This window comes from Barbus barbus (assembly GCF_936440315.1).
Source record: "Barbus barbus genome assembly, chromosome: 39".
In the NCBI taxonomy this organism is placed as follows: domain Eukaryota; kingdom Metazoa; phylum Chordata; class Actinopteri; order Cypriniformes; family Cyprinidae; genus Barbus; species Barbus barbus.
This window is the reverse complement of record NC_136717.1, coordinates 7227763-7253156: the sequence shown is the minus strand read 5'-3', so window position 1 is coordinate 7253156 and position 25394 is coordinate 7227763. Positions and strand designations below refer to the sequence as shown.

Sequence of the window (25394 nt, the reverse complement as noted above, 5' to 3'; positions counted from 1 at the left end):
CATCCAAGACCTCTGCAAAGCCGACAGGGAGACCCGAGCTGCTCTGTGGCCAAAGATAAAAGAAGCTAGAGATGCAGGAAAGCGTGCGTACTACCGAGGAGGTGTTGGATACATAAATGGACAAAGAATCACTTAGGAGCGCACAAGGTATATGAACAAAGCCATAGTAGTTAAACTTGAAGAGGCCTCTTGATTAATACGTTTTGTTTGGATGGTATTTTTGCATTGAATGCAGTTTTGAAGGGACAGTGCCTGTTTGGGCTTGGTTTCTCAATTTTGTTTTTCTTTGTTTTTTCCAAAAGTCTAATTTGTTGGACTAACTAATATTTGTTGGCAGTTGCCAGGTTTGTTTATGAATAATTTTGTTTTTTCATGTATTTCACTCAATGCAAGGGGCTTAAGAGAGAACACTAAGAGAAAGTCATTATTTTTGTTTTGTAAGGGCGAAAAAGCACAATTTATTTTATTGCAGGAAACCCATTCCAAACCAGAGGATGAAAAATTTTGGATAAATCAATGGGGAGACAAAATCCTTTTTGATCATGGGTCCACTAGATCAGCAGGTGTGGCTGTTTTGTTTTGTAATTCACCTGGTAAATTAATAACATCTAGATTCAGCAATAATGGTCACTGGATAATCTGTATCTTGAATATGGATGACCATTATTTTATTATGGTCAATGTTTATGGTTTTAATAATGTAATTCAAAACAGACAGTTAATTTCAGAAGTTTCCAGTGTCATTGTAAACCTTAAACTCATTTACCCAACTGCTAATATAATTATGGGTGGTGATTTTAACATGGTCAGTGATGAATGCCTTGATAGATATCCCTCCAGATGTAGCCATAGCTCTTCTTATAACCCTGTATTAACTGATTTTTGTTGTACTAACAATTTATTGGATCCTTGGCGCTTTAAATATCCTAACATGAAACAATATTCCTGGTTTAAACCAAATAATGTAATAAAGTCAAGAATAGATTTTTGGTTAATCTCAGTTTCTATTATGAACCTGGTTAGTGACTGCTCTATGTCCGCAGCTCCTCTCACAGATCACTCTGTTATTAAATTGAATTTTAAACCTCCTGGTGTTAGCCCACAAAATAAAGGGTATTGGAAATTCAATTCATGGTTATTCAAATGCCAGTCATTTAATGAGGACATTGGGACTATAGTCTTTACTGTGATGTCTGATGAATCAATAGTGTCTTACATCTCCAAATGGGAATTTCTTAAATTCAAAATTAGAGAATGTTCAATTCGCTTTGGTAAAACACTAAATAGAAGTAATAGATTATCTGAAATTAATATCATTAAAGAAATAAATGTCTATTATAATAAAACATCACCATACTGATAATGAAAAACAGAAACTACAAAGTCTTCTAAACAAACTTGATGAAATATATCTCCGTAAAGCAGAAGGGGCTTTCATCAGGTCTAGGGCTAAATGGATTAAAGATGGGGAAAGGAGTACTTCATATTTCTGTCGGTTAGAAAAAAGAAGGCAAGAGAGGCTATCAGTTAAAGCTTTATTGATCCAGGGCCAGGTAATTACTGATCAAGCTTCAATTACTAAGGAAGTTGTTTCCTTTTACAGTAACCTATATTCCTCAACCTTTTCTTTGGAGGATGCAAAATCCTTTTTTGACCATATTAACAGGGCCGTTTGAAGGAATTTGGGGGCCCCAAGCAAAATGGACATGGAGGCCCCCCGCACGCACGCACGCAAAGGAACCACAGCATAGCCATACAGTTTAAATTCACTCACACTTTATATAAATAAAAAAGGTTTACAGTGCAAATACTGCTGTTGCATATACTGTGCATAAATAAAAAAATGTTTAGAGTGCAAATACTGCTGTTGCATATAAAGTGCATAACATTTGAACATTTTCAACAATTGAACATTTGCAAAAAACACCACTGTACCATAAAATCAAATATACATTAAAAAAAGTGCACAATAACTAAATCCAACATACTGAAAGAAAAGATGGTAACACTTTATAATAATAACAATCATTAATAGAAGGTAAATTGACAGTTAATTAATCTTTAGTCTTTAGCTATGCATTTACTGAATGAGCACTGTGCAGCTGTTCGTCCGACTGTACTGTATTTTATTTTATTTTTCTAAACTGTTTTAATTATTCTTATTTCTTTTTATTATTTTAATTTCTTCTATGTAAATCACTTTGAATTGCCATTGTGTATGAAATGTGCTATATAAATAAACTTTTTACTGTTAACAAACAATGAAATTATAATTAAATGTTTACTAATTATTAGTAGTGCTGTGAGTCGACTACCAATGCTTAAAAACATCCCAAGCTAATGTTTGATGCACAGAATTTATTGTGTGGTTTTCCTAAATAGATTATCACAGTGGAATAGTTAGTATAGCATGCTATGCCACTTTCATCAAAACCTATTACAAAGCTATAGCAATGTCATGTCATTAAATATGATAAACAGCGATTCTGGAACAGATCTGCGTCTTCCTTATCCCGTTAAAAAAACATATTACAGTATGTAACCATATTCCGTCCGTTCAAAAAAAAAGTTGCTCTAACTGTTCGTTACAAGCAGCATTTGCTGTCAGGCAGGTAGCTTAGCTAACATACATAAACATATTTCTGCTAGCCTACCTGCTGCAAAATTGCACCATTTGTACAAGACAAGTAGAGCTATTTTATGTGTGTAATTTATCACTTACCACTGTCTTGTTTTTTCTTATCCTCCTCTTCCTTTCTCTTCTTTCTTTTTTGGCTTCCTGAAGCATAATTCCACTTCATGACTGCCGAGGAAGTTTTGTATTTTGCCGGCAGCAGAGATCGCGTGGTTGGCTGGCTGCTGTCAGCGAGGGGGGCCCCCATGAGGGGGATCCCGATAACAGTGTCATTGCACTTTACTGCATTCACTATCAATGGGGCGCTCACACAGTTTGTCGCTGCATTTTATTCTTGACCAGTCGTTGTCTTGGGGCCCCAGGCCAGCTCGGGGCCCCAAGCAATTGCTTGGTTTGCCTGCCTTGTCGCGACAAGTACACCCGGCTGCAGCCTGCAGATCGAGGCGGGGCTGCACCTGGGGCGGGGCTGCACGTGTCGCCCCGCCCACACTGCTTCTCATTGGTTAATGTTAAAGTAATGACGTCGACGCCGCGGTTGAAACATAATTGCTAGAATACATAATTATATAAAACAAACCTGTGAACCCGTAAATTACTTATACCTGGTAAATTTATATAATATTAAACTAATCTTTGGAAAACATTTCATTATGTACATTTCCAAGCAAGAATCCAATTACTGCTTTTGACTTGTCACATTGCAGTCGCAATGTCAACGAATATAGTTTATTTACAACGTAACTTTTAAGTTATTTCTATTCATGTGTATTGGTCATTTACCACTTACAAGTTATTTATGGTCGTTTTTTATTTTTTACTTTTACATGTATTATTAACATCTAAATAAAAGTTAAATATTCTCAGCAAGTGTCATGCCTTAAGATGCTATTAAAATTAATGGCAACACTTTACAATAAGATTCATTAAACATTACTGTATTAACTAACATGAACTATAACCATGAGCAATACAATTGTTATTGTATTTACTAATCTTCGTTTACATTAGTTATTGAAAATACAGTAGTTTATTGTTTGTTCATGTTAGTTAACTGTATAAGTGCAGTTCACTATTAGTTCATGTTAACTAATGAACCATATTGTTACCAAATTAATAATTTACGGATTTACTTGATAATGAAAATCTTATGGTAAAAATACCAGCATTGTTTGTATATGAATAACATGCCAAGACAATTATTTCCTTGTTATTTATTTAGGTATGAAACAGTTTAATTCTGATAAAGAAAGGTGAAATTTGTACATTTGTATATAACACATCTTTTTGTACATATAAATGTCTGGTTAAACATGAACATCTTTCTTCCTTTATTACTTAATCTCCTTTAATCATTAAACCTTCCTTCTTTATACACTTTACTGGCCCATGAAACAGCAGTCTGGGTCCTCTATGCTGTCGTAGCATCCTCTCAGGTAACCACGCTTCCATTACCGTAAAAACCTGAGCAGGATTTGAACAAGGTTTTACACAACACAACACCTGTATCCAAAAACACACACAAAACAGAACTCTTTCATATGCACATCTAAGATTATGTTAGCCATGCCAGTGCTTTAGAAAAAGCAAGAAGCAAGATTACTTAAAGCCAACCTTAAACTCATGAGGCCTTATGCATACTTCATTGCACAAATTTAAACTTTAACACACTTACTGTCAAGCCATGCATTGTGTGCCTTCTGTCTGAACCGGGCCTTGTTTACAATTGCCCTAAAGCAACTGCAAGTAAGAGAGCGATTCATGTAGGCAGCATCTCCATCCTGTAGCACTACTTCAAGGAATATCATCTCCAAGACCTCCATGGGTAACTGGAAAGTATTTATAAAATGATTAATCCATTTGCTTGAATGGAATATTACAGTATTCCAGCACAAAATAAAAAAAGACTACATCCAAAAGTTGCAACTCAGCAGTCATGCTTGCCTTTTGTGCCTAAAAGTATAGCAGAGAATACAAGTCAGTCTATATATGGTAAGAGAAGAAAAAGTCTAATTAAATGTATCATACATTCTTTTCAGTATGCCTCATTTGTCTTTTTGTTGCCCGTCTTTCTCCATCAGACCTGCAGTGAAAAGTAGTACAGGACAGGTGTGTAATGCAATTATTTTATATTATGTAATAAAACATTCTCTCAAACTCAAAGGAAAAGTTAAGTAATTGATCATTGAAGCTTCAATGGATTTTATAATGCGATTGTGACAGCACACCAAAAATTAGAGTGTAAGTTCAAAAATGTAAAATAAAAAAAAAAGAAAGAAAACAAACCTCAAGGGGAAATTCTCCAAAAGCAGCAGACACCACCACCTTCTGATGCAAGGCACGTCAAGCTAAAATAAACATAAATACTCAGTTACATTTTAATATTATGGGGGTTTGCCATTGCATATTTCACTTACCTCTGTAAAATCAAAGGCCCCTGCAGTCACAAAGCTCAGCGAATACTGAAATGGTAAACATTACAAATACATTTGCCAAGATACATATACTGGATAAACATCTAGCAAGCAACACATCAGCTTTATAAACTTACCATCAGGATAAAGACACCACAGCTGTTGCTGAGATGTTGTAGTGGAAGGCCCTGTTGATGTTGTCATGCACACTGTCAAGCTACTTTGAAAAAGTAAAACAATTTCCAATGCTTTTACAGTTATTAATTTAAATGAATATTGGTACCGTAATATCGTTGACACAGTATTCATGCCAAGGCCCAGGAGACAAGATTTGTGCAATGTTTCTGCACTACAGCAAACAAAACAATACAAGAGAACTGAAATGTGTGGCAGAACCTGAACTTCCCATGAGTATTATATAAACATTTTCATTGACAGTTTACGAAAAAGTGATCTGTAAAAATAATTTGATCCTAACTCCAAAACCACTTAAATAAAAAATAAAGTCAGATGAACAAATCCCCAGCTGATAAACCTACATGTGGTTAATAACAACCACAATCTTATCAAAATGTGGTTAACGTTAGGAACGACCACAATCTCTGAACTCCGAACAGTGCACTATAAAACCTGTAGATGAGCATGTATTCTTCCTGACTGAATGTTTGGCAGTGCAGAGGATCAAGGGAAAAAATGTCATGCTCTCCTGGGTTCATAATCTGTCGATATGTAACAATATATAGATATACACACAAAGATGACTGCAGTTTATAGATCAAAAAGTATCTCAAAATTATGCAGACATAAGTTATCCGCTAGAACCGCTAGAATCGACGTAATGACTTGACGCCACTAACCAATGAGAAGCATTGTGGGCGGGGCGACACGTGCAGCCCCGCCCCAGGTGCAGCCCCGCCTCGATCTGCAGGCTGCAGCCAGGTGCTTCTGTCGCGACGGGCCTGCATATTAAAGATTGTATTCCCCATATAGATGATGATTTTGTAGCACTGTGTGATGCAGATATTACTTTGGATGAATTGGATAAAGCAGTAGGTAGCTTATCTTTAGACAAATCTCCAGGGTGTGACGGCCTTACTGCAAACTTTTATAAACACTTTTGGAGTATACTAAAAGAACCGTTTAGGCTTATGTTAAAAGAAGCAATTGAAAATATGACATTTCCATCCACCATGAAACAAGGTATAATAACTTTAATCCCTAAACCTGATAAAGACCCCAAAATTTTAGATAACTTTAGACCAATTACATTATTAAATATAGATTAAAAATGTTTCTATACAAAATTATAAGTGAATCTCAATCTGGCTTTATGAAGGGAAGATCTATACACAATAATATTAGTTTAGTGTTTGATCTTTTAGATTACAGACATCTAATAGAAGACGATGGTTTTATTCTCTTCATTGACTTTTATAAGGCATTTGATTCAATTGAACACCCCTTTATTTTTGAGTGTTTAAGATTGTTTGGTTTTGGGGAGAAATTTAGAAAAATTATAAAATCTCTGTATGAGAATTCTAATAGTTCTTTTTCCTTACCAGGAGGCACATCACCCAGAATTTCTATTAATCGTGGCATAAAGCAAGGTTGCCCTATTTCCCCTTTTCTTTTTATTATAACCACAGAACTGCTTTCCATCTTTATCAAAAACTCAACAATAGCTCCATTAGAGGTACTTGGCCAGACAGTAATCATCAGTCAATTTGCAGATGATACTGCCTTTTTTTTAAAGCAATTATCAGAGGTCCCCAAAACACTACAATCTATTCACACTTTTTCCAAGGCCTCTGGTTTAAAAATAAATTTGAACAAGTGTGAATTAATGCCAATCCATCAGTGTCACTTAACTGAAGCTTATAACATCCCTATAAAATCTAAAGTTAAATACTTAGGAATGCTTATCTCAAAAGATCCCACTGAAAATGAACTTATGAATGTGTCGAAAATAATAGACTAATGTGAAATTAGGCTCAATTCTTGGTTATTGAGAGATATTAGTTTATTAGGTAGAATATTTTTGACTAAGATGGAAAGCATTTCAAGATTAATCTATCCAGCATATACAATTGCTATTTCAAATAGAGCTATTAAAAAAATCAATCCGATAAATTTTGGTTACATCTGGAAGAAGAAGACACATTACATTAAAAAAGTAGAGATGATAAAACAATATAAAGATGGAGGTTTACAAGCTATTGATTTTGAATCTATAAATGGGACCCTAAAAATTAATTGGTTGAAATCCCTGTTAAACAATAACAATTTTTGGTTTCATATTCCCAGAGAGTTATTCAAGAAATTAGGAGGAATAGAGTTTTTGCTAAGTTGTGATTTCACTGTTCAACGTCTCCCAGTTAAATTATCCCAGTTTCACCAACAGGTCTTGTTATACTGGAAGATTTTATATAAACATAATTTTACACCACACAATACACCATTATGGAATAATAGATACATTACAGTTAGAAACAAATCATTGTATGACAAGGACTGGATGGAGAAAGGTATTTGGTCAGTGTCCCATTTAATGGATAATAGTGGTATTATGTCATACAAGAATTTCTGTGTGAAATATTTAAGTTGCAATCGGGCCAAATTTGAAACTATTGTTAAAGCTATCCCTAATTCTATTATTTGTCTAATCAAAGAAACTCTCTTTTATTCTAACCCCATGACCTTATGTTTACCTCCACTGTTAATTGAAGGTTGTGAATTCAGAGAAGGTCAACTTTCAAACAAAAGTATTAGAAATATGTTTAACAACATTTCTTATCCTATCGTAGTTTATAGAAATTCAATTTCACATCATTTCCAAAAAGATGACATTCATACTCTTAGAACTAAATATATAAAATTTCCTTTATTTCCTAAAATTAAAGAAATTCATTTTAAAATTTTAAATGGGATTTATCCATCCAGTGAGTACTTGAGGCTTAGATTTGGATTTGACTCTAATAAATGTATTTTCTGTGATGACATTGAAACTACGGATCATCTGTTTTTTTATTGTATGTATGTGGATGCTTTATGGTCTGATATTCATTACTGGCTTTATCCAAAGGTGTCTCACCTTGACATCTTCACCCTAAAGGACATTATCTATGGACGTGAAATGAACAATAGCAAAGATGATTTTCTGGTTAATAGCATCCTTATGATGGGAAAGTTTTATGTACACAAATCTAAATACTTGAAAGTAAAAGCAACCTTTTGTGCATTTCATAATGAGTTTGTTTTGTATACAAAAGCCCTTAAGGTGATGAAGGGGAAGAATGCCATAAATCTGTTTTCTATTATTATAGAATATGATTTACAAGAAAAACCCTAGCCGTGTTTTTTTTTTTCTCTCTCTTTCTGTTGTATTTGTATGCGCCTGTTTTGTATATTGTAATGTGAAGATGTTTGTCATTGCCAAGTTGTTTGTACATTTAAGGATTGTTCAATAATAAAAAAAAAAAGGATGGAGGACGGAGGAGAGAGGAGGGATACTGAGAAGCACCCCTTCTCTCATCTGCCGCTTTTGCTCGCTCGAACTTTTCCCCCCACAATAGGGTCTAGCTGCAGACATAGGCTGTGTCCAAATTCAGGGTCTTCATCCTTCGGAGTACTCATTTGAAGGATGTTACGTCACAGCGCCGCGACGAAGGCTGTCCAAATTCGTAGGATCCTTCAAATGCGGCCCACAAATACGTCCTCCTTTTCCCCGAATTGGAAGGATGGGTGTGGTGGATCCTTTCCCGTCCTACCTATCCCATAATTCTTTTCGGCAGAGCGTAATGGCGGACGAAGCGAGCGGTAGAGTGGGAGAGGAGTTTCTCTGACAAAACAAGCTAAAGTTTATGCTTCGGCTCAATGAATTTGTAGGAGAAATTAGTAGAATACTTAAAAACAAATAAAAATAGGCTATAATGGCTTACCTGGATGTGACTGTCTTGTAGTCTGATATAAAAAACTCTCCGACAACAAGCAAAGAAAGTATTTAATTTATTTAATTGCTTTGTTTCTTCCAAAATAATTAAAATGAGGAGAATAATTCTTTGTTTGTCCATTTTCCCGCTTCTTGCTTGGCGCTGTCACGGTTGCTAGGCGACAGGATATGAGCAACGGGTAAGGGAGGGAACTGAAAGAAGGGTAGGCTGTCCAAATTCACAAACACCGACTTCCGGGTTTTCCGGACGTCGGAGGATCCCTCCTCCTTCAACCGGGTAGGAAGGATCCTAAGGAGGATGCAGACCCTGAATTTGGACACAGCCATAGAGTGGAGCTCCACTCAAGAGCGGAAATACGTCACCTCCACTCGCGACGCGTCCGCCATGTTGGTCCGGGCAAAGGCGAGTGGAGCTCCACTCAAGAGCGGAAATACGTCACCTCCACTCGCTATTTATTAATTGTTATATACACATGTATAAATGGTGCTTTGCATATTTCACCTCTTTGTACATAATGTTGATATTTTCTGTACTTTTATCTTTGACACTTTTATCTTGGCATTAATAATAATAAACTAAGCTTTTACGGTTTATGACACGACAGCGCTCTCTTTATAATGTTTTTGCCCCAGCAATTTGCACTACAGACATAAAACCATAGAAGTAGGTTTAAAATACACATTTTGAGGTCCTCTGCCTTTTGTTCATGTTTATTTTTTAACTATACATATTTCAACTACCAATGTAACATTCCATACATTTTAGAAAGTAAACACTATGTGATATTTAGCAGTGAACATTAAATGAAACATTAGTATTTTAAGCTAAATAACAACATATACCTTTTTTTTAATATATTTTAAATATATATATACTTTTCTTTTTTTGTTGTTATATTAAATTTTGTCTGGTCTGTTTTTCTGTGTATGTGGTATAATCTGTAAAGCATGTTGGTCAGCCTGTTGGCTGTTGTATATGTGCTATACAAATGAAATTAACTTGAACAAATCAAATAGTAAAATAATGACTAATTTCCACAATTTAACAATTTTAATGGAGTAAAAAAAAAAAAAAAAACACTTACACTATATTGAAAACATGAATTGCAAGTAACCAAAATTGTTACAGTAAAGACACACTGTGTGCGCGCACATACACACTCTTTCACTCTTTGCCTGTTCCAAGACCTCCATCGTCTGTAAAGCAATCCCAGCTACAGTAGCCAAGGTGGTCATCTGAGGAGTAAAACCCCAAAAGCACTCCCCGTTGTCCATTTCCCTGGTAGCCAGCCCCTCAGTCTGCACTGCAGGCGACTGCACCTAGAGATGGTGTACGGCTTTCTGTACATTTCATTATGTCTCTTTGAATATATTTTCCAATTCACTACACCTGTTCAGAATCAAAACACAGTTATGACAGAACATTAAGTCACAATTCAGACAATAAATGAACATTTTTAACTGTCAAAAGTTTCATGTTGGAAATGGAAGAGAGTAAGATTACCCACAAAAAACAAGAGGGGGCAACCACACTTCTTGAACTCACTATCAAGCCAGCTGAAGTGTGCCTCCTGTTGAAAATGCTCCTGGCTGACAATGTTGTTAAATCTCTGGCATGTCAAATCTGCTTGAGGATTGCAGAGCAGCCATCTGATATGGCATGTCATCCTGAACATAAGAACAGTTGTAAGGTAATTCAAAACAATTAACATTAAACATTTTTATGTTAACACTAAGACTTCACTTACAATGGTGAAATCAAATGCTGCCTCCATAGTTATGTACCAGACATAATATAAAAGCATAAAGGCTGATATTTTGCCATGTCTGTGTATGAGAAAAAATTCACAAAGATGAATAAAAATGAGGTGCTCAGTAATAGCGTTAATGGGCATAATGGACATGGTGTGGACACAATGGATGTTGTGTGGACATCAATAAACATCCTGAAAATGAGCTTGGCAACTCACCATAACCATGAATACTCCACAGTCAATCCCAAAATGCTGTAGGGGTTGTCCCTGTTTGAAGAAAGAACACCCATTTTGAAGAATTTACAATGATGGTCAACCTTATACATGTTGTTCTTATACATTTGCATTGTACTGTAAATGAATATTACCTCAACATCCAAGCCTGACTGTTCTTCCCATGGCCCAGGAATGAGCTGTTGTGTAACAGCCCTGATAAAAATCAAGACAGCGTTACGAGGAATATTTACAATTTAAATACACAGAGTATGATTCAGCTGGGGAACACAAACAATGCAGAACATTCAGTGTTTGGTTGAACATGAAATGCCAACAATGCTTACATCCTCTGAACGTGAGGAGGTTCTATATCTATGCAGTTTTCCTAAGCATCATTGAAAAGTCAGGGGAACGTGACTGCCAAAATAGATCATCCTGTTGTAACCTCAAGATGTCCCGGTAGGGCTTGTGGCCAAAGCCTTGTTCCCGCTGTGCATACAGTGAATCGAGGAACAGTATTCCTCTTTTGAGTGGCAGCATCACCTATGAGAATAGTCTTGGCAATGAGATAACTTGTCAAGTGGAATATTCCAATAAGAGTTGCAAAAAGGAATCTTCGTATGCTTCTTTTTAACATCAACGGTGTAGCTTGACAAACTTTCTTAGAATGCATGCATCACTTACACATAGCAAAACATGCCCTTGTGTCCACAGTGGGAATTATAAGTACATCTTTCTCTGTGGAGTCGACCTTAAAGAAAGCATATTATGTTGCCAATTCAAATCAGTTTATTTATTGCTGTACAAATGGGTAGGTCCTTACAGGAAGACTGTCTAAAGGGTCACAATTCAAGGGTGGGAGCCATGTTGGGGGGATGTGGAGGTCCATAATAAAGATATTTTTCCCCTACGGAAAGACAGCTGACTTACTTTCTTCATTGTACTACACAGAACTCAAATAGGTCCCACTAAAATATAGATTGCTGATGGCAGTAAGTGTTGCACAATGCTGCCCACAATGGTACGAAGGGCCAACATCTACAAGGAAAATGAAACACTTGGACTTATTGATGCTAATATTAATTAATGCCACTGCATTTGATCTGAGAGTAGCATTCACCTATCCCCAACACTAAACTGCTCCCAGTTAATAGGCATTAGTTCAACATTGCTCGCTAGAAATGTCTAATTCCATCGTGTTCATTCATCCATTTGTGCGTAATTTCATCCAAGCCCTGTGCGTTCTGCTTGCACTGAACGTTACGACAGCGTCAGTTCGCCATTGTAGCGATGATAAGATAAAATTAACTGAGTTAAAGTTTGAAGAACTCACAGCGACGCCATTTTGAATTATTCATGTGGAGGTGACGTATTTCCTGTTAGCGAGTGGAGCTCCACTCGCCCACGGTCTGCAGCCAGACCCCTCTCCAACTTTTTTATTTTTGCCAGTAGAGGGGCGGGACTTACTGTTTTAATAACATCAAATGTCATTGGTTACTTCCACTTTTCCGGAAGTCAGTTGTGATTGGACGCCAGATATAAGATGACCCTTGACCGACATGGCTTCATCAACGGAGCAGATGCATGTGAGTTTTTTATTGTTTATTAATGTATCATTTAATTTAATGCATTGTTAAAATAGATTCTTACTAGATATACACTAGTCTTAGAGGTACTAGTGATTGCATTCTTGTGTTGTTAAGAGATATTTACAGACTGTGATGGCGCATTTCCATGGTTATTCGCATTGTAAATCTACCAAAAATTTTTTTACATTTTATATTTATAACACTATGATTTGTTATTTGCATTAAAATATTTAAAAGAAATTTGAGCAAAATGGGAATGCAAAGTCATATTTGCTATAGTTCACCACTACATTACCACTACTCCCATTCACCATTATAGCCTATACGTTTACCCAACTAAAATTATATTGGTTTTTTTGTTATCATCCTGTGTATTACTATTATGCCAATTTTAAATATAAAAGGAGTTCTGGCTTCTAAAGGTAAGATACAGTACACAGCATGAATGAATACACCCCTCTGAAACCCAAGAAATTCAGAAATTTCTCTTTACAGCTAGTGCATCTTTAGTTTTTTTTAAAGATATGTTATGTTTAGATGGGGTGTAATCATTTATGCTGTGTACTGTATTGCCTACATAATTTTTCTCTTATTAGGTTATTATAGCTTACAAAAAGTTAGATGATTACGATCACTATATCATATTGTAATATATAATGTTGCTGGGTTTAAGCACATTTTGTTCCTCTGTATTCTGCAGCAAATTCTGAAAAGGCATCTTTTGGAGGAGCTTCTCTCTAAATTTGAGAGAGCACTTTTGAGATCTCCACTTGAGTTTGTGTGCCGTTATTGTGTAATTCAGTAGTAAAATACAGAAATGTTATTATCTTATTAATATTACTGAAAAGAGAATGTAATATCAAAGTATTGAATAATGTGTTAAAGTAGCATAGACTGTGAGTTCATCGTGAGTTCACATGCTAGTTCATTGTGAGTTTACGTGATGCCAGGTGCAGAAAGCAAGGGAAGGCCACCAGACATCAAAGAGGATGAAATGACCTCCAGACAAGGGGAGGCCATATAATTTTAAAAAGGGAGATTCAGCAATATTCCACCATTAGATAACGGATCAAAAGGCGTGCAAAATATTGGTGGCGAGCCAAAAAGATATGGCAAGTAAAAAATAGAAAGAACCAAGGTCGATACATTGGTAGAGTGTATAAAATGGAGCATCTGAACAAACAAAGACCAGAGAGACAGTGGATGTGGCGGCTTCTCTCTCGGCTTTGTTACTTTGTAATAAAGTCTTCCTTTGACACCTGAAACTCTGCTGTTTGAGCCTTTCTGACTGCACTGACTGCGATCCAGACCAGCAACAACCGCGGTGGGCCACAACACCGTCAGCAGCTGTACCTCCTGCAAGCACTCTCAAGACATGCAGAAATACCCTACGAAATCATTCAGGCTCTGCAGGCAGTGTTTGAACTAGTTAGACATCCATCATATTTCACAGCTCCACATGCAGTGGTGGATTCAAATGTTGGTCTGAGAGGACGTCCAAGGTTTGCAATTGAAAGAAGAGTTAGCAGAGATGCTGCAGACAAACCTTCCTGTGCATTACATTGCAAAAATGATGGGCGTTTCCACTAGAATCATCTTTAGAAGGATGAACGATTTTGGCCGTTCGATCTCAGGGTTGTATAGCAGCATCACTGATGAGGAGTTGGATAACCTTGTGAGAGCCATTAAGGATGATATGCCTGTTGCTGGTTACAGAATGGTCAGAGGGAGGTTGCTGTCTTTAGGAATGCGTGTGCAATGGCAGAGAATAGCTGATTAATGCACCGCGTTGATTCGATTGGAATCCTTTCTAGATTGGCCAGCTTGGGATGTGTGGTGCGAAGAACGTACTCAGTTAGGAGGTCCCCTTTCTCTTGTGCACATAGACACAAACCACAAATTGATACGGTAAGTTATATATTGTGTGTGTATAATTTTTAATTAATTTGTTGCACAAAAGAAAATTGTATTAACTTTCTTTTTTTAAATCTTGTAAATAGATACAACATCGTAATATTTGGTGGTGTGGATGGGTATTCCAGGAAGGTATGTTTACAGTCTGTGTTGATATGTAAAACTATCAAATACAATTTTTTTTTTTTTATTAGTCATCTGGTATCAAGATCATTCCATTCACTATGATTTCTATGAAAAAATATTCCTGTTTATTGAAAACTGGCATGTGTAATACATTAATGTCCAATGTATGTTATATTTTCTCCTACCTATATTTACTTTGTTGCAATTTGTATTTGCAGGTCATGTTCTTGAATGCAGCAAATAACAACAGGGCATCGACAGCATAACACTTCTTCTCAGAAGCAGTCCAAAAATTTGGCTTACCATCTAGGTGAGTATAGTAAAGAAAAAGCATTTGAATTTTATGTCTGGAAATGTATTTTAATATTGAAAAATAAATAAGTCAGGGTCAGGGGAGACCAAGGAGTGGAGAATGTTCAGATAGCCAGGTTCATGTTCTCTTCAAGAGGCACTGACCGAGGAAGTTTTATATCTGGGAAAAGTGTCCATAATCAAAGGTAAATTACAATTTCAGTTTCTAAAATGGGTTAGTTTAATTTATATTTTGTAACTTCAATAATCTGTAGGTAGCTTTTCAATGTCACTTATGTAACAAAATATTTTACATTTATTAGTAAGTGATCTCAAATGCCTTTCGCTGCATTGCTTTTAAACCTAATTATTGTTTCTAATAGGATTGAGCGCCTTTGGCGTGATGTCAGAATCATGGTTACTAACAAGTATTCAGACACACTGCATTCCCTAGAGGCAGAAGGATTGCTTGATTTATCAGTGGTCGGGGACCTTTTCAGTGTGCACTACACTTTTCTTAAAAGACTTCAGGCAGACTTGGACACATTTTCAGAAGCCTGGAATCATCATCCACTCTCCTCAGAGGGCAATCGAAGTCCAGAGCAACTGTGGCAGATTGGAATGATGCACACAAATATTGACCAATCAGAGAGATACGATGTATGGTGAACCTGCTTTAGTTACTCTGTCACCACTCTGCTGTTTATGTATTACTCTTAAGTAGATTTTTGATTTGTGTATTTAACTGCTATACCTTCAGGACATGGAAGAGCCAGATCTAGACTGGGACATAGCAGCTTCCTATGATGCCAGTGAAGATTTCGGAGTTGTTGTTCCTGAATTCGAATCCCCTTTGTGTTCAGATGGGCTGAGTGCTCTCGAACTCCTGCTGAATTCAACTGGTCCTAATACCCGTCAAAGAACTGTATTTGCTTTGTCGGGAATTTGTTTCAACAAATAGGGTGTATTAGAAGAAAAAAAAAAACACATCAAGCATAAAGACAGTACTGCATAGTGACTTTATTTTGCATTGAAGCTTACTGTATATTGATATACATTTTTATTTCTGAATTGAGTTTTGGAACAATTTAGCAGCAATCTTTGCTGCATTTTTTGCAATATGTGTCTATGATTTACAAAAAAAAAAAAAAAAAGAATAAACTACATTTAAAAATCTAAAAGCTACTCCATCCCTATCCTTTTTAAATACTAACACTAGAACAATAACGGAGAGAACTCAGTACTATATTAGTAATCCATCTCATGAACGACCAAATTCTCTGCTATAGCTTACAGCCTGCCTCATAATGCCAAGGAACTCGGTATAAGTCCCTAGGTGCCGTGTAGGCAAGGTCACAGTACAGGAACATGCGTTTACAAGAGGGTAGCATAAATTGTGCTCACCATATCGTAGCTGACAGTCATGATCAAATTCTATATGTATTTAAAATTTTTCTCTTTGTGCAGAAGTAATGGGAACATGTCCCTGACCAGTAAGCCACTGCATGAAGCTGCTGACGGTGATCTTCTCTTGTTCTGTGTCTCCTTTAGTGCAGTCCTCCGTTTTATCCACCTGTTCGTTGTCATCCTCACCTCTGCTCTCGCTACCACTGCTCCCTTCTTCTGCAAGAAAACAACCTGAACCATTTTTATGTCTGCACCTTTACTTGTATTTACAATACCTGACATTGTATTTTTTAAATAGTAACTGAGAGCAACATACTAAAACTGATATAATTCAGAGATGTTACCTTCGTCTTCAAGGCTTTGAATGAAGTCCTGCAAGTAGTTCACAATTCTCGATTCCCTCTGCCGCTTTACTGAACCCACCTCACTTAAAATTGGTGACAGGGCCATCGTGAGAAAATCTGCATCAGGCTGCAAAGAACAACCTTTTATTATACACATCTCAAAACCCTTTATAAAGAAAATGCAAATAACAACACTTACTTTTGTAAAATGGCCAGGAACAAATAAAGTCTGATTTTGTTTCACCATTTCATGGAGGCCATAGAGCTCCAATCCTTTGCACATCTGTTGTAGCATTGGTAGGATTCGCACAGAAGAATGCAGGACAACAGCACTGCATATAAGAGTAAATCCATAAAAAAAGTAAGTGTACAAAAAAATAACCTTGTGTTCATAAAGGTTAATAACAGTGGTTGGTTCAAACAAAAGAGACTGAGTATAGAACATTAACCCTTGTGTATCAATTAATAAAAAGTTACACATATGGACAAAAATGTCAGTGTCATAAAAATTAAGCGTGGGAGCACAGACTTAAGGTTGGTCTTATTTTAAAGAAGACCCATGGCAGATAATTGTTTAAGTAAAAAAAAAAAAAAGTTATAGAGGTTTAAGTTTATGAAAATGATTTATGAACAATATTTTATATAAAATATATATTTTATGAAACATGTTTCACTCTAAAACTGCTAGAAAATCAAAGCCAAAAATCTAAACAAGTCATGTTTCAAATTTGAGATTGATATCTCAAAAAAATGAGCTTTCAGTAAGATTTTGTTTGGGCGTGTAACGGGCGTTTTGTCTTTAACAGTTTGTTAGGTTGGATGCACGTCCATTAACCCTTGTATATTCTGCGTTGTGTTCTTGTTGTGTTGAATGAAGGAGATACGCAGACCACGACCAACTGCTGGTTTCTCTTTTAATGATGGCGAAACAGCAAATTTGTTTCCTCTCAGCGAGCCTAGTGCAGACTGTACAAATCAACAAAAAAAAATACATAAGGCTCAATCACATGCAGTCTCCTCCACACAACACAGGTCTCAAGCTCCTCCTCTCAGCTAATCTGGCGCAAACTGCATATACATATACTGATAGAACTTTTAGTATTATCAGCAAAAATACTTTTAAATAAAATGAACTGAATAAATTATAAAATGCTCAATGTAATTGACAACATGAATTTCTTTTACATGCTTAATACAACCAATGTAAACACTATGCCAGATGAATTATAATGAACATTATACACATAACTACCTGTACAAATCAACAACAAAAAAATACAGAAGGCTCAATCACATGCAGTCTCCTCCACACAACACAGGTCTCAAGCTCCTGTTAGCGGATAAACATACAGAAAATCCTGTAGACTAGCACGTGGAAACATGTCTATTTTAAAGCTTGCAAAAAGTCTGTTTACAAGGTTTACGTTCAATTGACACATTAACTGCATGTTCACACCCTCAAAACTAACATTTATACATGCATAAAACAAAGTTTGCCTCGTACAAAAACCGAAATAAATGTTTAAAACTGACGAGCAAAATAATACATTACCTCCTCTCAGCTAATCTGGCGCAAATTGAAAGAAGCGCGTGAATGACGCCACAAAGCCTGCGACACTCTTAAAGTGACAGTACAGGTATTAACACTATGGTCTGAATACAACATCCAGGCATAAATACTGGCAATAGAACACATCTTAAACCTATAGAAAACAATGTTCATCAGGATTTGGTGACATTTCAACCGTAAAAGTAAAGATATAATTTCAACCTGGTTACAGGCGCAGTACCAAATTTTCCCCATTAGATGCCAGTAAAGCTCCACTGGAACACACAGTGGTTGGATTTGGGTTTTGCAGTAGAGTTTTTCTCTCTCAAATATTACAAGCACACAAACCACACACACAATTTATCAAATTGGCTCTATAATATGCAGAAAACAGGAATAAAGAGTATTTGCTTTATAGGCCAAATCTGAGAAAATGGCACCATCTGGCAAAAAAACCCATAAATTTAATTAAAATTGTTAAGCCTGGCCAACAAAATGAAATCCTATTAAGAAAGATTGCATCATTTTATAGTTAAATGGCCCTGGGATTAAAAATTGATTTCAATTTTTAATGGCTTTCAATGGGGAGATTTTTGTCCAATAGGTTCTGAGTAACTATTTTGTGCAACAACTTGGGCAAAACAATATTTTGTTTTTTTAGGAAATGGGGGTGAAATAGTAAAATTACAATAAAAACACACACCTGTGACAAATTTATGTAGTTGGTATTAACACATGCAAAATAAATAATAATAAAAAAAAACATCTACAAAAAAAAAAAAAAACTGAAAAAGACATAAATGTCCATAAGGATGCACAAGGGTTAAATGAAAATAAAAACTGGGTTTAAACTCTTACTGAATCTCCATCAGATTAGAAAAGCATTTTTAAAAATGATTTTACAGACATCACCCACAGGAATTTCTAGTTGAAGAAATACTATAAAACAAAGCTTGAAAAAGTTACATTTATTATATAAATTGTTACTTTTTTATGTCTGGAAATTACACTTTTGAAATTCACCAAATGAAATAATATTTTCCAGTACCATGGAAACCCCGTAAAAAGCAGGGGGAGTGGGTCTATGCTTATTATAAGGTTACAAAAATCTAACCCCAGTGGGTGGATCGAGAGAAAAAAGTAGTAGAGAGCCAGATTGAAAGAGAAGTACAAAACATCACAGAATCACATAAAGTATACTACACCTGACAATGTCCTCCTTTCTATCACACATTAGAGGTCCAGTGTACCCACATGCTACAATTCCTTCAGAAAGGTCAAGCAAGGCTGTAGTGTCTGCGGTCTCGATCTAAAGAAATAAAACCAATACTTTAATGTGTACTTATACACAAATTTATTAATTCATAATTTAGGTTGTAGAGTTGAATTAAAAAACCTTAGCAATAAGATCTAGCAGGTCTGCATCTGTTACATCAGCCTTTGACAGCTGATCTTTACTGATCTCCCCAGTAGAGATTAAATTGTACATCCACTCCATGAAAACGTTAGGTGGAGGGCCATCCTGTGTAATGCTCACAGCCATTATTTCACCAACTGTCCTAAAGTACAACAGAGCAGGTCATAAATTGGCAAAAAGGCATTTAATGAAAAACTCCATATAGAATACTAATAAACACACCTGAAATTGTCATTCTGAAATTCTGTAATGGAATACTTCATATTTTTCCCAGAATTCCCTCCCTCGAAGAATTTTGCCTCAATCCCGGCCATCATTTCTGTGGAAAATATTATCAGTATTAATAAACAAAGGAACTGAAGTTAAGAAAATGGTGACTATATTTTATAAAACTGCATAAATTGATGCAATGGCACTGCTGCACATAAGGACAAAACATACCAGTCAGGAATTCTTTCATAAGAGCACCACTGTCTATCCCAGGCTCTCCAATGAAAGTAACTCTGAGGGGATTCTTTGGAGAGGACTTCTTCTGCCGCTTCCATTGTGTCAAGCCTCGGTTGAACATGTCCTCCCTTGTGACGCAGACACTGAAAATGGTTGTAGGGTCTATTGCCTCTTTAAGTTTGCTGACTAATTCTGTAAGGCTTGAGAAAAACATATTACAGATGCATTATTTCGTTTTTGCCCGAGGTAAAAAAGGCACTATAACTTAAACGCACCTGTTTTGCTTGTCTTGCTTTTGTTCTGTAATGTCCAAATCTATATTTGGTCTATCTTGAATTCTAAAAGAAAGAATACAATTTAGCTCAATACAAATTACTACCACACACACCAACGGTAAAGATTGTAGGTTAAAGCAATAATTTCATGAAAACACAAAAATAATAACCTTTCCCCACAGGTACTTGCATGTACTTCAATGATGTCTTCTGAATACATGGCAGAACACACAGGACAAGGTACCTTACAAACAAATGCAGCGAAACACTTTAAAAATGCAGAAAACCTAAATAAAAACAAATATCATAATCAAGTAAAAACGAATTACCTTTAACATTAAATAACCTGAAAATTAATCTGAAAATAAAATGTACTCATTTTTAAAATTACAACATTTCCTTCTGTTAAACTGCACTAAATAGTCCTGCATGCATTGGTCTTACCTTGACATTAATCACTGCTGAAGAACAATCCAACTCATCCCCTAACTGTGGATGTAAACAAATGTAAAATATATGATTCAATGTGAGAAATCACTTCATAATTTTTAATTTAGATGACTACTTACATTCCCACTAAAACTATACATTTTTGTGGAAGTAGATGGCACTTCTGTATCTGTAGGGTCCTTTTATGTAAATCAGAGTTGTCAGACATGACAATTAGAGACATGACAATTAGTCAGACATGACAATCATGTCATGCATTCATTAGGGTAACACAAAATAATGATCTTGTACCAATTAAAAAAGTAGTAGACTTGCAGTCAATCTGACTTGTGTCTGACGTGTTAATCATGTTAAATCAATTATTAAAGGGGAATTATACATTATTCAGAAGTTAAACTGATATACGCATGACACTGAACAACCTACATTGGCATGATCATCCTCCACTTTTGTGGAAAAGGAAGGCACTTCTGTATCAGACAGCGAGTAATCTCTGGGCTCCTGTAACAAATAAAATGCTAATTAAAAATTGACAATTTTACTTCAAATTTTATTTACTATGAGTGAAATGAAAACATTATTTAAAAAATGAAATTGACTTTACTGATTCACAATCACTGATGTCGATACACATGTCTATCTCGCACTTCTGGACGTGCACAGCCAGCAGCTGAACAGGCATATCTGTGAGACATTTAGCACATCGTGCCTGCAGCATTTTTTCAAACTCTTTTGCGGAGTACGGTAAAGGGGAGATGTCTAGAGTATTCTGTAGAGGCATGATATAAAGACAGCCCTTTGCTCCTGCAGTTTTGATGAGATAGAACCCTGTGTATCGTTCAGCTTCCGGTGCAACAATGTTCAGCTTTCGCTGACCTGATCCACCTGAGTGAGAAAGATCAGAAGCCATTATCAGCTTATATCAAATAAATGTTTCAGAAATTATTGAATATTCTATTTCACGCTATTGATAGCCAAGGTAAACAAACTAAGACAAAGTAATTTTGTGAGAACTTTTAAAGCGGTCTTACTTTTAGCAGAGATGCCACTCAAAGTAACAATCCAGTCTAATGATGTGTTATGTTGAAGTCACAATAAAACTTAATAAAATATCAACCAAGTTATCTTACCAACAGCTTTATAGAGCATCCAGGCTCCCTCCAATGAGTCCATTTTTGTGTACATCTCCAACAGTAGTTTAGATATCTGGAGGTATTAAACACCTCAAGCTTTAGTAAGACAAGGCTGGCTACATAAAACAATCAGACAATTAAATATATAACGAGACAAATTATATATAGTGAGCCTAATTAAGCTGAATGTGTAAATTGTTTACATGTCTTAACTATGCCTGCTTTTAGGCAAATAAACAGTAATTTTGAAAAGGGTCCTTTTATATGTAAAACTTGGAAGTGCAAGACCTCAGAGTGGTCAGCATCCTCTGGGATGGCAATAGTCCTCCGTCCTAATCCAGCCTGTAGAAGTATCAACTCATCAGAGGCTTTTAGGGTCCTTTCAACACTTTTATTAAGCAGAAAAAACTGGATTGGCGTTGACCTGGCAGGCCTTTTTTTAGCAGTAGGGATAAAGCCTTTTCGTCCCTTGAACAGACCAGGGAATGCTCTGAGAGGAAAAACAATCTGATATGTCAATGATGTAATATTCTATCAGTCTTGAAGCAGAATACCAATGGGCTCATCTAAACTTCCAATAACAGGACTGTTATAACTTATAAATGTTTTGGAAGATATGCTTGAGACTTATGCCTAAGGTTTGCTTCATGCTACTTGAGGATTGCTACTGTAGGTATTTTAACGTGTCATAATGTTATGTCATGTTGTTATTATTATTATTTGTCTACCAGTACTTTGTTGGCACATACTTAAAATGTCAAACAGAACGAGAATTTTAAGGGTTTAAATTCTTATAATGTGAACTATAAAACTGGGTTATTTGATAGATCCAAACCTGGCCATACTCTGGTCCACTGAATTTCCTGACGCAACACCAAGGGTCCGCTGTGGTCTCATTGCAGACTGCACCCTGTTGCCAGGGTTTGCCTGACCCTGTAGCATCCTGCCTGCTGTGACCTGCTCTCTCTGAACCTGCCTTTCATCTGTTGAAACCATTCAAAACTGTATACAAAACTGAATCCTTTGTGCCTATATACTACTCAAAGCAATATTACTATGGCCAATGGAAAATATTACATTACAATGAAAGACAGGTGTGCAACGTTTATTTTCAATGAAATGCTGCACAACACAATTAACTTACCCATCCATGATGATGAGCTTGACTCACTAGTAGTTAGGGCACTGCGTAAAAGGGACACAACATGCCTGGCAGCATTCTGCAACTCAGCCTAATGTAAATTAATAGAGAAAGCATTATTAGCCCCAACTCTGAGAACAAAGTAGCAAGAAAACCACATGTATAACGTTATAAATTAGTCCAATAATAGTAATTATTCCACTGTTAATCTATTACTTTACTTTACTTACTTTTGTCATTTAGCAGACGCTTTTGTCCAAAGCGACTTACAAATAAGAAAAAGTAACTAAAACTAAAAAGTTACAACTCTATAAATACTATCTACCCACATATTTAAGAAAATAAAGAAATTAAATAAAATTAACACATGCATATAACAACAACATTTCAATAATAAACATATCAATGAAAAAATTAAATAAAAAGCTACTACTATCCCTTGCCGGTGTCCCTGCCCGGTGGAGTCGCACGGTAGAGTCGATGGTCTTTACACTCTTTACTTTTTTACTTTTGTCATTTAGCAGACGCTTTTGTCCAAAGCGACTTACAAATAAGAAAAAGTAACTAAAACTAAAAAGTTACAACTCTATAAATACTATCTACCCACATATTTAAGAAAATAAAGAAATTAAATAAAATTAACACATGCATATAACAACAACATTTCAATAATAAACATATCAATGAAAAAATTTAATAAAAAGCTACTACTATCCCTTGCCGGTGTCCCTGCCCGGTGGAGTCGCACGGTAGAGTCGACGAGTATTTGTCTATTTATTTGCTTTAATTACTAACGTTACATACATAAAGCATAGTCAAACCATGTTTATGGTTGTTGTGGTTACTAAGTTAGCTGCAAGCTAACGTTAGTTAGTTAACTGGCTTCATAGAAAACTGAACAGAAATCATATCTTGGACAGCTAATCTGCACCTTTACAATGTTTTCAAACAAATAAGCATAAACCAAACATGAAAAAATAATTTGCCAATCACTAACATTACCTACCTTACCTCTCTTTGATCCATCTTGCCGATGCTGAATATTGATCGTTAACGGCTCTGGGTCGTACCTTTGCCGCTCTTGATTGAAAATAACTGGCGTCCAATCACAACTGACTTCTGGAAAAGTGGAAGTAACCAATGACATTTGATGTTATTAAAACAGTAAGTCCCGCCCCTCTACTGACAAAAATAAAACTGTATCCGAAATCGCCCCCTATACCCTCAAATAGTGCACTATTTGAGGGGACAGCCATTTTAAGTGGTGTTCGAAACCTTAGTGGATGTTCTCGAGTGCACTCATTCAATCCCACAATGCACCGCACAAACGAGTGTACAAGCGATGTACACTCAACGGCTAGAGAATCCCCAGAATGCACTGCGAGAGTCGCGCGCCGAATGAATTCCCGCGTCTCACCAGAAGATGGCGCCCGCAGCTGAATCATCCATTCATTGATTTTAGAAGCGCTCGTCCACGGCGTAATACAGTGGAATACAACAAAGGTACACAATTAATTGTAAATTGACTATTAGGGTTTATACATAATTTCCGTGACAGAGTTCTAGATAAATCCTTCAATCTTACTATTGGAGCTGCCTGTATCAAATGATTATTTAACAGGAAGCAAACTATGCAAAAGCGGCAGTCCTTCCGGTGCACTTAGTGTCCGAATTCACTCGCTCGTTTTCATTCACTCCTTCAAGTGAACTATATGAGTGGACTAATGTAGGGAATGGTGAATGAGGGTATAGGGGGCGATTTCGGATACAGCCAAAGAATTCGATCCCACGCCCTCGCGCTTGATCTTCTCTCACCTGCCGCGTTTGCTCGCTCGAACTCTTTGGCTGTATCCGAAATCGCCCCCTATACCCTCATTCACTATTCCCTACATTAGGGCTTGTATTGCGTGCAGAGGAGATGTCATGCGCGCGCGGGGGGTTTGAATGAGCTCGCGAGTTCCCGTTTCCTCGTGTGTAGATCTGTTATGCTCTTGTGGAAGTCATTTACCGCGCGCGCCAGCATTAGTTGTGTGCTCGGTGATTATTGGCATTGATTTGCCGCCATACTTATCCAAGTGACTGCAGCTGAACGCGCGTGAGAGAGACGAAGCAGCGCAAATCGCGCGGCTCTTAAGTGAGTGGGAATTTACTGAACGTGGCACTTGCGGGAGTTAACACTGTCACGAATCCTGGCCATGCTCTTCCGTTAACTCGCCACCAGATGTCACTCACTCACCACATGGACTCTTACACCACACAGCACACTGGACTACAGTTCCCACCATCCATTGCACTAACGATACACACAGCTGTTGTCACTGATTACACAGCTGATCTCACTAATCA

General features: G+C 36.5%; 1 protein-coding gene across 1 annotated transcript; it reads right to left on the bottom strand.

The window, feature by feature from the left end:
- Positions 1-15885: 15885 nt before the first annotated feature.
- LOC306858844 (uncharacterized protein) lies at positions 15886-17704 on the bottom strand. The gene is made up of 5 exons (XM_079399606.1): positions 17678-17704; positions 17472-17602; positions 16836-16968; positions 16637-16763; positions 15886-16508 (listed from the first exon to the last, which is right to left on the bottom strand). The coding sequence occupies exons 3-5, from the start codon at positions 16929-16931 to the stop codon at positions 16330-16332; spliced, it is 402 nt and encodes a 133-aa protein (XP_079255732.1). The 5' UTR covers positions 16932-16968; positions 17472-17602; positions 17678-17704; the 3' UTR covers positions 15886-16329.
- Between the last annotated feature and the right edge of the window lie 7690 nt (positions 17705-25394).

What these genes read in the sequence shown, in the direction of transcription:
- LOC306858844 (XM_079399606.1), bottom strand. Translation starts at nt 16,931, where the DNA reads ATGCTACAACAGATGTGCAAAGGATTGGAGCTCTATGGCCTCCATGAA. An exon ending in TTCCTGGCCATTTTACAAAA is followed by an intron (nt 16,764 to 16,835) that starts GTAAGTGTTGTT and finishes TGTTCTTTGCAG; the next exon opens with CCTGATGCAGATTTTCTCAC. An exon ending in TCAAAGCCTTGAAGACGAAG is followed by an intron (nt 16,509 to 16,636) that starts GTAACATCTCTG and finishes GTTTTCTTGCAG; the next exon opens with AAGAAGGGAGCAGTGGTAGC.